Source organism: Abramis brama (genome assembly GCF_963993115.1).
Source record: "Abramis brama genome assembly, chromosome: 20".
Lineage (NCBI taxonomy): Eukaryota > Metazoa > Chordata > Actinopteri > Cypriniformes > Leuciscidae > Abramis > Abramis brama.
Genome location: NC_139982.1, coordinates 6,290,824 through 6,303,223, shown reverse-complemented (window position 1 = coordinate 6,303,223; position 12,400 = coordinate 6,290,824). Strand labels below are relative to the sequence as shown.

The window sequence follows — 12,400 nt, the reverse complement described above, 5'->3', positions numbered from 1 at the left end:
CACCCTCCATTCATCTCTCAACGTCTTCACGAAGCTAAGCTAAGTTTTCCTTTTTTATGCTCATTGGTTAAAATCTTAAAATCTATCAGGTTATTGGCAACATAAAGTCCTTGTTGCTTAGGCTGGGTATTACCACACAATTGCTTAAGGCTTATAGTTGTTTTCAGTAAAGCTTGCGATTATATTGATAATGCCTTACTTTTTGTTGTCATTAAGGCAACATGCTTGTTGCTGCCAACATGCAACCTATAGGGACACAACACCTATCAAAGCATCTATAATGTTCATTCAGTGTTATCAGCAGCTTTATCGCGTTGCTCAGGAGCTTACCCAGCAAACACATTTACGTTGTGGCAACGTCTGTGGCACGTTGCATTTCTGCTATGGCAACGTCGCTGTCTACGTGCTCGCAACATTGTAACAACGTAGAATTGTAAGACACTACAGGGCTGTAGCAACGCTGTTGCGCGACATTCAGCAACTGAGAGATGACGGTCTGGCCATTTTTTTGTTTTTATGCTAGATAGGCCTATAGATATCCCCCATTTAGCATTTTATGTTTTGAGGTTAATTTTTAATTAGTCATATGTTAGATAATTATATTGTTTTTGTTTAAATATTGTTTATCCTTATTATTATTTAATGGGGCTATCAGTAAATTAGCCTAATTAAAATCAACACCAGCAAGTGTACATTTTGAAGAGTAAAAAAAAACCAGAAGGTTACATTAATTCAACTTTATTAAAACTGCATATGGTAATCAAATTGCACTTCCAAAAGTCATACATTTGTGAGAAGAAAAACAAACAAACAAACATATTATACACCCAGCAAATACAGAACGTTGGCGCAACGTACCCAACCTTCTAACAACGTTTTAACAACATGGCCAAAAGGTTGCTATAACTACGTTGTGTAGTGAAGGTTGTTACAGCGTTGTCACAATGTTGACATTGAACTACCGTTCAGGGCCATTGCTTAAGGTTGTGCTTAGGGTGTCTGGACAACCACTGGACGACATATGTACTCGTCACTGTCCTGAAGCGGGAAAATCAGCCTTTTAAATTCCAACCACCTGTTGGGCTCATTGTGTTCTCATTCATCATCGAGCAAGGATACGTGAGTATTGCATTTAGCCTACCTCAGCTATCATACCCAACCTACAACTTTAATTTTTAATGTGATTAATGTAGCCTCGCTTGCACTGTTTAGTTTTTCGTTTGATTTTTCCGCTATTTAGTCTCATTCGTTTCTTTGCTCCTCTGGATTTGTGGATGTTCTACTGTCCGCTACAGACCCGGTTTTGTTCATTAAATGTTCTGATCTGCCTTTGCTTTTTATGTTTTATTTATTATACTTAAAATAAATTTGTATATTCGTTTATTTTTTTAATATTTTTTTTCACAAATGTATGACTTTTGGAAGTGCAATTTGATTATATGCAGTTTTAATAAAGTTGAATTAACGAAACCTTCTGTCATTTTTACTCTTTAAAGTGTAGGCTACACTTGCAGGTGTTGATAACCCCATTAAATAATGCTGAATGTCGCGCAACAACGTTGCTACAGCCCTGTGAGGTCTTACAATTCTACGTTGTTACAATGTTGCGAGCACGTAGACAGCGACGTTGCCATAGCAGAAATGCAACGTGCCACAGACGTTGCCACAACGTAAATGTGTTTGCTGGGCAGGGAGTGGACTAACTAGCATGAGCAAACATGCAAAAATCTGGCAAATAAACGAATGAGACGACAAATCAAAGGAAAATATAAACAGGTGTGCGAGCAGTTACAAACTTTTTTTTTCTCTGTGCGTTTCCCCCCCCCCCCCAAAAAAAGTAAAAAACATTGATGTGCAACAAGTAGGCTAAGCGCTGTTGCTGAATCAATTACTCATCATTAAAGTAATTTTTGCTTCATACTTTTGGCATAAAGTTATTAAATATTTGTCATACCTGACCAGAAGATGTTCAAATAAATGTCACATTAGACAAGGAAGTTGTAGGTTGTTTGAATTACGTATCTTATTTAGCTGAGGTAAATTAAACGCAATTCTCGCGTATGGATTGCTTGATGAAGAATGAGAGACGGCCCAATGGTCAGTTGAAATTTAAAAGTCTGATTTTCGCGCTTCAGGGCAGTGACGAGTACATATGTCGTCCAGTGGTTGTCCAGGCACAACCTTAAGCAATGGCCCTGAACGGTGGTTCAATGTCAACATTGTGACAACGCTGTAACAACCTTCACCACGCAACGTAGTTATAGCAACCTTTTGGCCATGTTGTTAAAACTTTGTTAGAAGGTTGGTTACGTTGTGCCAACGTTCTGTGTTTGCTGGGTATTACCCTTCTCTATCCCCAGCTCCTCCTCTCGTCCATTCAGGACTTGGCCTTTTGATATTCCTCTTTGAATCAGACTCCATTCTTCTTGAATTATATTGTTTCATTTAATTATTGTCATTAAGAACATTAATGATTGATATCGCATTACCTTGTTTCTGTTCTGTTACCCTAAGGCGCCGTTCACATATCGCGCCTAAAAACGCGCAGAAACCGCTAGGCGCGCCGCATTCTCCTTTTTCCAATGCGCTAGGGCGGTTGTGCTCCGGAGGCGTCTGTCGTTGCTAAGCAACCATCAGCTGCGCTCTCCGGCAGCAAGGAAATTTCAGCAATGGATTTCCACCACCGAAAAACCCTTGCTGTAACTCTGTTACAAGATTTATTTACTAAGAAAAGTAAAAAACGCAGCAGTGTTTGGGTGCACCCGATACTACAAAAACGCAAAAACGTGACGAAGCTGATTAGTTGGTTCTTGTCACGTGACCTACGGTGCGCTTGCGGCATTCTGAAAAGTTGAGATGTTTTTATCTCGATGCGGCGCGGAAGCGCTTGGAAAAAACGAGCGCGGCGCTTCCATTATGAGCGTGCATACCGCGCGCCTACATTTGAAATAACGAACTTGAGCGCGTAAAAGACGCGATATGTGAACAGGCCCTAAGGGGCTTATCACTACTCTCCCTGTGCTTATCCTTGCTAGGCTGCAATAGTTGCGCAGGGAGTTCTTGCCCAGAACAGAACTAGGCTATACCATCAATCCAAACTGTATGCTAATTCTTAATCATCTTGACGATAGTGGTCCTAACAAACAACAGTTAAATGGTTATTTACCTTGTAGCACATGGTCCCTGCTGGGCACTTGCATCAGGAGAAATGTTGATATTCTTCACTGTCACTTTAGAGCAGGGTAGAGAGTCATTATGAAGGAGCCCTGAGATATCTATGAAAAAATATCCAGGATTAGTACAACATTTAGTAGGTGAGACGAGAAGATGCACGTTATTTTGTTCGCTATTTTTAAGAAATCTTCAATGACAGAATATGTGACTGAAAGTCACAAAATGCAAAACAATGCAGGTGCATTTTGAAATGTTTTAACTAATCTAGAGCTGTCACAAACGATTATTTTAGTAATCGAGTAATCAGTCGATTATTTTGATTGAGGAATTTGATAATATTTTTGTGGTAATAAAAATAGAGCTAAGTGAACAATAGCATTTAAAATGTTTTAAAATAGACTACATATATAATAACAATGAGTCAATGATAATTGGTTCAAATAAAGTATCGAAAGCAAGGAATCATATGGTTTTATTGAACACCACTGTTAAAATACATAGGCTAATGTAATATAGTACAGACTACAGTATAATCAACTTCGGTACATTACGCATTATAACAAATGCCTGCAGAGGGCGCCAACAGCCTGGTGATTGTTGTTGTTACAACTTACAGGATGATCAAATCTTTGTTTAATATTGGCCAATGAAAAAGTACACTTAATCTTTAATATTTGGCCACTTCTTTAAGATAGTTAGAATTGTTACGACATGTGCCCATCCAAACATGCAAACTCAGAGCGAGGGTTTAAACTTTTTATTAAAATAGCGATGAATAACAAATCATTCCGAAACCCGCAGCTAATATATTTTTTTATTGAATCACAGCCTTTGTGATTTCACAAATGGTTTTAATGTCATTCAGCGGCTGCAGCCTTAGAAAACGGTCTAATAATGTAGTCTACTGATTCTCGTCTGTGGAATGTGCCACTTCAGTTATTTTGCTGGTTAATAACATGGGTAAATTGCAATTGAGGATTTTTAAGTCGAGTACTCAAATTCAATCGAGGAATCGTTACAGCCCTATCTTGTAACGAATGTCACTTCAGTTATTTCTGAGTATGAGACAGAACAACATAATGCAAAAGAGATTTTGCCACAAACTCATCGAAGTCACTTGAAGGCTATCCTGCAACCCTTAATGCCTGTAACGCTGTGGTACGCAGGGGAGGAGACAAGAGGCCATTTCTTTAAATAGATGTCAATGGAGGAGAGGCTTTATTACACTGTATTAACCGTTTTTTGAGGAAATGGCTTATCATTTAATGAATCGACAGCCCAGCGGCTAATCTTGAACATGTTTGCTCTTAAACACTAGTTCCCCATCAGGGACTACCGCTGCGTGAAATCGCAGTGGGAACGCCTCCAGCGTAGTGCGTCTGAAGCATGAATGAAATCAGTCAATGGCGAGACGGAACGTAGTAGGCGGGTGACGTCACCGACCAGGAAACTATAAAGCACCCCTGAAAACACAAGCGAACAGCCTTTTGTTACTTCAGCATCGATCTGTGTGTGTGTCTGAAATCTGTCTATATATATATATATATATATATATATATATATATATATATATATATATATATATATATATATATATATATTACTGTGAGAAATGACGAGTGAGCAGCAGTTTAAGCAGTGTGCTCCCCCTTGTACTCGATTTATAACGGGTGGGGATTCACACGATTTATGTGTTGCTTGTTTGGGGATACAGCATGCCCAGTCAGCTCTCGAGGGGGCTGATTGCGTGCATTGCGAGCGTCTGCCTTTGAGAACACTGCGCTTGCGGCGATCGCTCTTTGAGGAGAGCGGCTCGGTGCGCGCTCCCCAGGGCTCGGGTCCCGCTTCTGTCGAGGCAGAGCGGCGGCGCTTGACCTGGGGATCGCAGATGGATCTCACCGCGGGGTTTGAGACGGGCTCCGCCCTATCTCAGCCTTCTCCGGTGAGACTCAGTACCTCTATCCCGGCTCTGGAAGCCCGCGCTGCGGTTACTTCTGCCCGGGAAGAGGTACATGTTGTTCAGGAACTTCAACTATCCAGTTCTGAGGAGCTGGATGTTGAAAGTATTGCAACAGATGAGACACGTGAATCGTCATTTCTATATAATAATGAAGATGAGCTTATGGAGGTTTTATCTCGTGCTGTTGAAAAGCTCAGAATTGAGTGGCCAGCTGACAGGCAGGAGTCTAAGCAAAAAAGTAAGCTTGATGAGAGATTTCTGCCCTCACGTGCCCAACCTTCTCGCCAGTGCTTGCCGTTTTTCCCGGATCTTCACACTGAGGTGTCGAAGACCTGGGCTAGACCTGTGTCTAGTAGAGTTTACACTAACACTTCTAATGCATATGGTAACATCATGGGAGCTAAGATCTCTGGTTATGTGACGATGCCAAGGGCGGAGGAGACGCTCGCTAGTTATCTTTCGCCTGAATCGGCATCGTCACTCAAAGCACCGGCCCTTCCCACCAGACCTCTCAAAAATACATCTAAGCTGGTGGGGAAGGCTTACTCGGCGGCGGGCCAGGCAGCTGCATGTTTACACACGATGGCGAACATGCAGGCTTATCAGGCCAACCTGCTAAAGGAAGCTAGTGAGGGGGGGGGGGGATTTCTGCTGACACTATCAAAGAGCTCAGGCAGACAGCTGATCTCACTCTCCGGGCCACCAAGGAGACCGCGAAATCAATCGGTCGGTCTATGGCAGCCCTAGTGGCCACGGAGAGGCATTTGTGGTTGAGCCAGACTTCCATGAAAGAGAAAGATAAGTCACTTATTTTGGATACCCCTATTTCGCCTGCTGGTCTCTTTGGTGATGCATTACATTCAGTCACAGAGAGGTTCCAGGAAGAAAAGAAACAGGCGGCAGCTTTTCATAAATTTATTCCCCTCAAAATAAGGGTTCAAAGTGGGGCTGCTGAGCGAGGGCAGTCCCACCCGCCGAGTAGCTCATCAAGGCAGAGAGCGCAGCAGATACAGAGCGTTGCGTCTCGTGCCCCCCCGCAGAGAGGCTGGAGGGATGAGACGGGGCACTCTCAGACGAGGTCTTCGCGGGGCAGGGCTGATTTGAGGACAGTCATTGTCGCCAAGAAGGCCGTGTCTAAACGGTCCTGACGTCCGCAGCGTCAGGATTAAATCTGAGGGTGGCCCCCATCGAGAGAGACCTGTGTTCACCTCCCGTAAGGGTGCCTTGTCTCTCCCGCTACCCTCAGGGGTCTGTACTACTAACCCTGCCAGAACAGGGCGTAGTGAGATCCGGCGAGCTTTTTCCCGAGGGTCGCTCGCCCCCTCCTTTGAGGGCTCTGGGGTGCACAGACCAGTTGTTCCCTGCAGGTGCGCCGTTACAGGGTACTGTGTCTGTCACACAGAACATTCAACCAGAGGCCAGCCTCGAGAGGCTGGTTCCCTTAGTAGATTTTCTAGTGGAATGGAAAAATCTTCCCAATGTGTCTCAGTGGGTCCTGCACACAATCGAAAGAGGTTACGCTATACAGTTCAGGTCTCGTCCGCCTAGGTTCAGCGGGGTTCTTCCCACTGTGGTGGGCCCCAAGCAGGCTCTGGTAATGGAACAGGAAGTTATGACTCTTCTTCAAAAAGGAGCTATAGAACGGGTTCCTCCTCCCAGCAGGGAGTCAGGCTATTACAGCCGATACTTCATTGTTCCAAAGAAAGACGGGGGGTTGCGTCCGATTTTAGATCTGCGTTTCTTAAATCGCACTGTAGGGAAACTCAAGTTCAAGATGCTTACTCTCAAACAGATCGTGTCACAAATCAGGTCCGAGGACTGGTTTGTCACGATAGATCTAAAGGACGCCTACTTCCATGTGTCTATTCTTCCTCAACATCGGAAGTTCCTGAGGTTCGCTTTCGGGGGCGAAGCGTACCAGTATCGGCTCTTACATAAACCATCAGGGGGGTCTGCGGTCGCGTCCATTATGCAAGCTAGCCAGTCAGATCCTTCTATGGTCCCAGGGGAAACTTCTGTCTTTGAGAGCGATTTATCTCCCGGGGTATCTGAATCGAGGGGCAGACATCCTATCGAGGCTGGGGCCGAGGCCTGGGGAATGGAGACTTCACCCCGAGGTGGTGGAGCTCCTTTGGGGACATTTCGGTCGTGCCGAGGTAGACCTTTTTGCTTCCAGAGAGACATCACACTGTCCACTGTACACTGGTTCTCTCTCAGCCATCCAGCCCCGCTGGGGTTGGACGCTATGGTACAGGCGTGGCCGAGGTCGAGGTCGCCTGTATGCTTTTCCACCGATCGCTCTGCTCCCAGGAGTTCTGGAAAGGGTTCGCCGGGATGGAGTCAGCCTACTCCTGATAGCCCCGTTCTGGCCGGCCCGAGTATGGTTCTCGGACCTTGTGTCCCTCCTCGACGGCTCTCCCCTGGAGATTCCAATCAGGAGGGACCTACTCTCTCAGGCGTGTGGGTCGATCCTTCACCCCCGCCCAGAGCTATGGAGACTATGGGCTTGGCCTCTGAGGGGGCTCAGCTCATAGAATCCGGTCTCTCGACTGAGGTCGTTGAGACCATTCTCCAATCCAGAGCTCCCGCTACGAGGAGGTTATATGCCGCGAGGTGGAAACTTTTCACCTCCTGGTATGGAGAGCGCCAACAGGACCCAGTTAACTGCCTGGTTGGTACAGTGCTGGAGTTCCTGCAGGCCCGTCTCTCCACGGGGTTATCCCACTCCACACTGAAGGTGTACGTGGCGGCCCTGGCTGCTTACCACGCCCCTTTGAGTGGAGTTTCTCTTGGGAGACACCCACTTATATCTCGCTTCCTTCGTGGCACTTTGAGGCTGAGGCCAGCAGTACGCACGAGGGTGCCATCATGGGACTTGGCCATCGTCCTAGAGGGTCTCTCCCTGGCTCCCTTCGAGCCCCTTAAAGAGGTTTCCGAGAAGTTCCTTACTCTCAAAACTATTTTTCTGCTTGCTATTTCGTCTCTCAAGAGGATTGGAGACATTCAAGCACTCTCGGTTGCTCCCTCGTGCCTGGAATTCTCACCTGGCATGGCTAAGGCCTTCCTCTATCCTAGGCCAGGTTATGTTCCAAAGGTTCCGACTACTGTAGTTAGACCTGTCATACTGCAGGCTTTTTGTCCTCCTCCGTTTCTGACGTCGGACCAGGAGAAACTTAATTTGCTCTGCCCAGTTAGGGCTCTAGATGCGTATGTCCACAGAGCTGCCCTGTGGAGGAAGTCTGAACAGCTGTTCGTTTGTTTTGGGCCGCCCAACATGGGGTGCCCGGCATCTAAGCAAAGGATGAGCAAGTGGGTGGTCGAGGCCATCTCACTTGCTTACGAGTCGGCCGGTCAGCCTTCACCTTTGGCTGTACGGGCTCACTCCACCCGGAGTATGGCTGCTTCTAAAGCTCTCCTTTCAGGAGCTTCTCTTCAGGACGTCTGTGATGCGGCAGGCTGGTCCTCACCGCACACATTCGTCAGGTTCTATAGTCTCGATTTTAGCTCCACTCCTGGGGCGCAAGTTCTTTCGTCAGCCTGTGCGCCTTGATTTCACACGACGGAGACTTGCTCGCAATACGTGGGTATTGCGTTCCCACTGCGATTTCACGCAGCGGTAGTCCCTGATGGGGAACGTCCCGGGTTACGTATGTAACCATAGTTCCCCGAAGGGACGGACGCTGCGTGTCCTGCCATACTCCCGGCATCCCCGTGGATCGCTTGCTTCAGTAACATTTAGGCTGTTCACTTGTGTTTTCAGGGGTGCTTTATAGTTTCCTGGTCGGTGACGTCACCCGCCTACTACGTTCCGTCTCGCCATTGACTGATTTAATTCATGCTTCAGACGCACTACGCTGGAGGCGTTCCCACTGCGATTTCACGCAGCGTCCGTCCCTTCGGGGAACTAGGGTTACATACGTAACCCGGGACGTTTTGGATTGATCTATTTTTAGAGTTTACATTAAAAAAAAACGACGTATGGCATCAAAGTACCTCAAGAGCAATTTGAGAGTAGACGGAGCACCTCGTTGCAGCTTTTGTTGCTGAAAAAACAAACAAACTTGAAAACCCCTGAGAGTGCTTTATATTTAAAGATTGCTTTATATTTGCACATTTACAGCGGCAAGCTTTAAAACTTTTTATATGTTCTTGTTATTCTTATGGTTTCTATTATTATTTAAGTTGCTCTTTCATGCTGTAGTTTTTTCTTTTTTCCTTCAATGCAAATGACTGCAAGCGGCAACTCTCGCCGATCGGTTACACCCAGCCGCAGCCGTCGAACACACTTATGTAACCTACCAGCATCAGTTGTTGCATCACCGCCATTCATGGCATAGTAAAGTGTCCATAGTATGCACATTTCAGAATCTTGGCGGAAGAAGTAGGTCTTATAGGTTACTTTTTGACTACTATTTTAGGAGTACTGCGCATTCAGACATATGTCTTTTGTTACCGTAGCCCATCTCTGACTCAGCTCCTTCATGCTGATATCGCGAGACAGCTTTCACCTCAACAAGAAATATCAGGTGCTTTTGACTTCGGGTGCGGCTGGATGTAACTGATCGGTGAGAGCTGCCGCTTGCAGTCAGGAAGAAGCTGAAAACGGAGACGCGAAGTCGGACACTTTCTGCTTCCCATAGTGATGCTTGTGCTGTGTTTGCATACTTTCACAGCTGAAGTGAAATAAATGCAATATTTGTCAAATACAGATATTTCAGAGACATTTTCATTCAATACATTATGTAGCCTACTGCTTAATACAGCATCTGTTTGTACAAGAATAAGTTCACCATAAGCCTACTCTATTTAAATAGCCTACCCAATGAAGTCGGGTCTACGTTATAACATCGCGGTGACATTAAAATAGCTTTTACTGTTATAAAAACAGATTTGTGAGCTTTGGTGTAACTGAAGGTCAGAATAAACACGAAACGCACGTGACCGTTGTCATGGGGTGAATCTGGTCAATTGTGGAAAAGCTATGTCGTCATCAGAGCTTGTGCAGCCGCTCTTGAGAAGCTGCGCTGGCTGAGTCAGCTGTCTGCTCTCAAATTGCTCTCACGGTACTATGCCATACATCACAGTCATGTGGCATCAGCGATGTTTCAAGTCGGAAAACATTTCTAACTGGCATACACTGCTTCAAGTCAACCGCCAATTGGCCTGCGCAACACTGCATGAAGTCAAACAAGCCTATCGTTACATTATAATATCGTGAGATCTCAGCACACAAGATCTGGTCACACCCCTAACATCTAGCTAAATGTTCTCAGAACATTTCAGCTGTAGAATATTGCAGCCGCCCATTAGAATTATTGCCATCATAGCCTCACACAGAACTTGTTCGCAAAATAAATGGAAAAGAATTCAGGGGTCTAAAACCAGAAGTTGAATTTCTTTAAGTTGACACAGTGTGGCATTATTGCACAAGGTGTGAAAAAAGCAGTGAGACGCAGTGGTCACAGACATTTGTCTAGCTAGCACATGCTGTTCTAAGTGCTGAGGTGGACAGTAACAAAGTAAATGTAGGCCTACTTGAGTACTGTACTTCAAATCAAATCAAATAAAGTATATTTGTATAGCGCTTTTCACAATACAGATTGTATCAAAGCAGCTTTACAGTATTAAATTAAAATAAAATAATACAACAGGGTTTGTCTCTAGTGGAATTTATTGATTGATAAAATAAAATAAAATATCCCCAAGTACTTAAGTACACTTTTTGAGTATCTGTACTTGTTACTTTAACTTCACTACATTTGAAAGACAAATATCATACTTTTTACTCCACTACATTTCTGTCAAGGTCCTTGAGGAAAAAAGTAGTTATGTTAGTTAGGGCATGATTTTTTTGTCTCTAAAACATGATTGGATTTTTGCGGGTGACAGACAGCCTATCAGTAATCACTATTGTAGGGTCATGTGTCTTGAAGTTCAGTGATCAATACGATTTCTCTCTACTAGTGATCTGTGAGAGACAGTATCTTTGTCATAACTAACGGTTTGAAAGTTTTGTTTTCATGGCAAAATAAGTATTTCTGTTTTACTCTTTGTTAAAGCAGTATTGCTGTTGGGCAGTTATACAGCTATGGTTGTGTAGCTGTTTTTTTTTTCTGATCAGTTTGTATTTACAGACCACTTGATTGTGCATGAATGGATACACCACATAGATGTGTACTTCTTTTGTGGGGGTGGTAGGAGTGTTAAAAAAATGCAGATGATTATGGCTGTTTTTTTTTTGTCAATTCACTTGTTTAATTCCTATAGGTTTTGTAACATTCTAAAAGCTCTGAATTCCTCAGATACTTCAAACTTGTCAGTGTATTCACGACGTTGCTTCAGAGGCAGTAATAATTGACCAGTTGTATCAGTACTTTTACTCAAGTAAGGAAGTTGTGTACTTTGTCCACCTCTGTCTATGTGAACCAGGCCTTATTCTGCCCGTTCTGTACTTAAAACATGGTTTCTCTCAGGTAACCTACCTTGCATGCTGAAGAGAAATATGATGTCACCACCCTTGATAAACTCTCTTCTAGTCAGATCATCGTTCACTATGATATATGGATATATCAAAAATGGCCCCACATATACTGTCTCATTGCCAATGGTGACTCGAGTTCCATTCTTTCCAGGATTGTCCCAGTAATATATGCCATCTGTTACAACAAAAATAACAAAATAATTTATTTGATCTTTAGCTAAGTAAAATGCTGCATATGAACACAGATGTGATAGAAAAATAATAGGATCCTCACTTGAAGATGCCAAAGCAGGGTCAGTGGTGATGCTTTGTTCTAAGGACATGCGCTTCTGCAAGTGTGGATTCTGGTCAAGCATCTGGAAGGTTATTTGTCTCCATGGACAAGGCCACTGCAACTGGTCATCATATGCACCAGATACCAGATGAACAAACATATAAGAGTAATTAATCTGATTCAATAATACAGCCTGAAAGCGATAACCATCACTGGAGTAATACAATGGACTGTAATGTGTTGAATATTTCTCTTTTGAAAAGTCCTTTATCTGCCATGTGTGGGGACACTCAGTCTCTGAAATATTGATATCATCCAGTGAGAAGCCTCCACTGGAGTTTCCAGCTCCTTTACGGGCTTCAAATACAACTTGGAAGGTTTTTTTTGCATTCAGTGACACATGATGCAGTTTCCAGTAATTACCAGGGAGTTCTGCAAGAAATTAAAAGGTAAAATTCAACATTTTTGGAACATTTTAAAAGCATAGGTCGACACGTGTTTTTTCCCCTGT

General features: G+C 44.1%; 1 protein-coding gene across 3 annotated transcripts in view; it reads right to left on the bottom strand.

Annotated features, from left to right (window-relative positions):
* The window catches only part of LOC311071454 (meprin A subunit beta-like), an 85,059-nt gene that overhangs the window by 64,670 nt on the left and 7,989 nt on the right, over window positions 1-12,400 (bottom strand). For all 3 annotated transcript variants that reach the window (XM_084095857.1, XM_084095858.1, XM_084095859.1), the window contains exons 12-14: window positions 11,890-12,321; window positions 11,617-11,790; window positions 3,167-3,275 (exon numbers count right to left, since the gene is read on the bottom strand). In XM_084095857.1, the coding sequence (XP_083951983.1) occupies window positions 3,167-3,275; window positions 11,617-11,790; window positions 11,890-12,321 (715 nt within the window). The remainder of the gene's footprint in view (window positions 1-3,166; window positions 3,276-11,616; window positions 11,791-11,889; window positions 12,322-12,400) is intronic.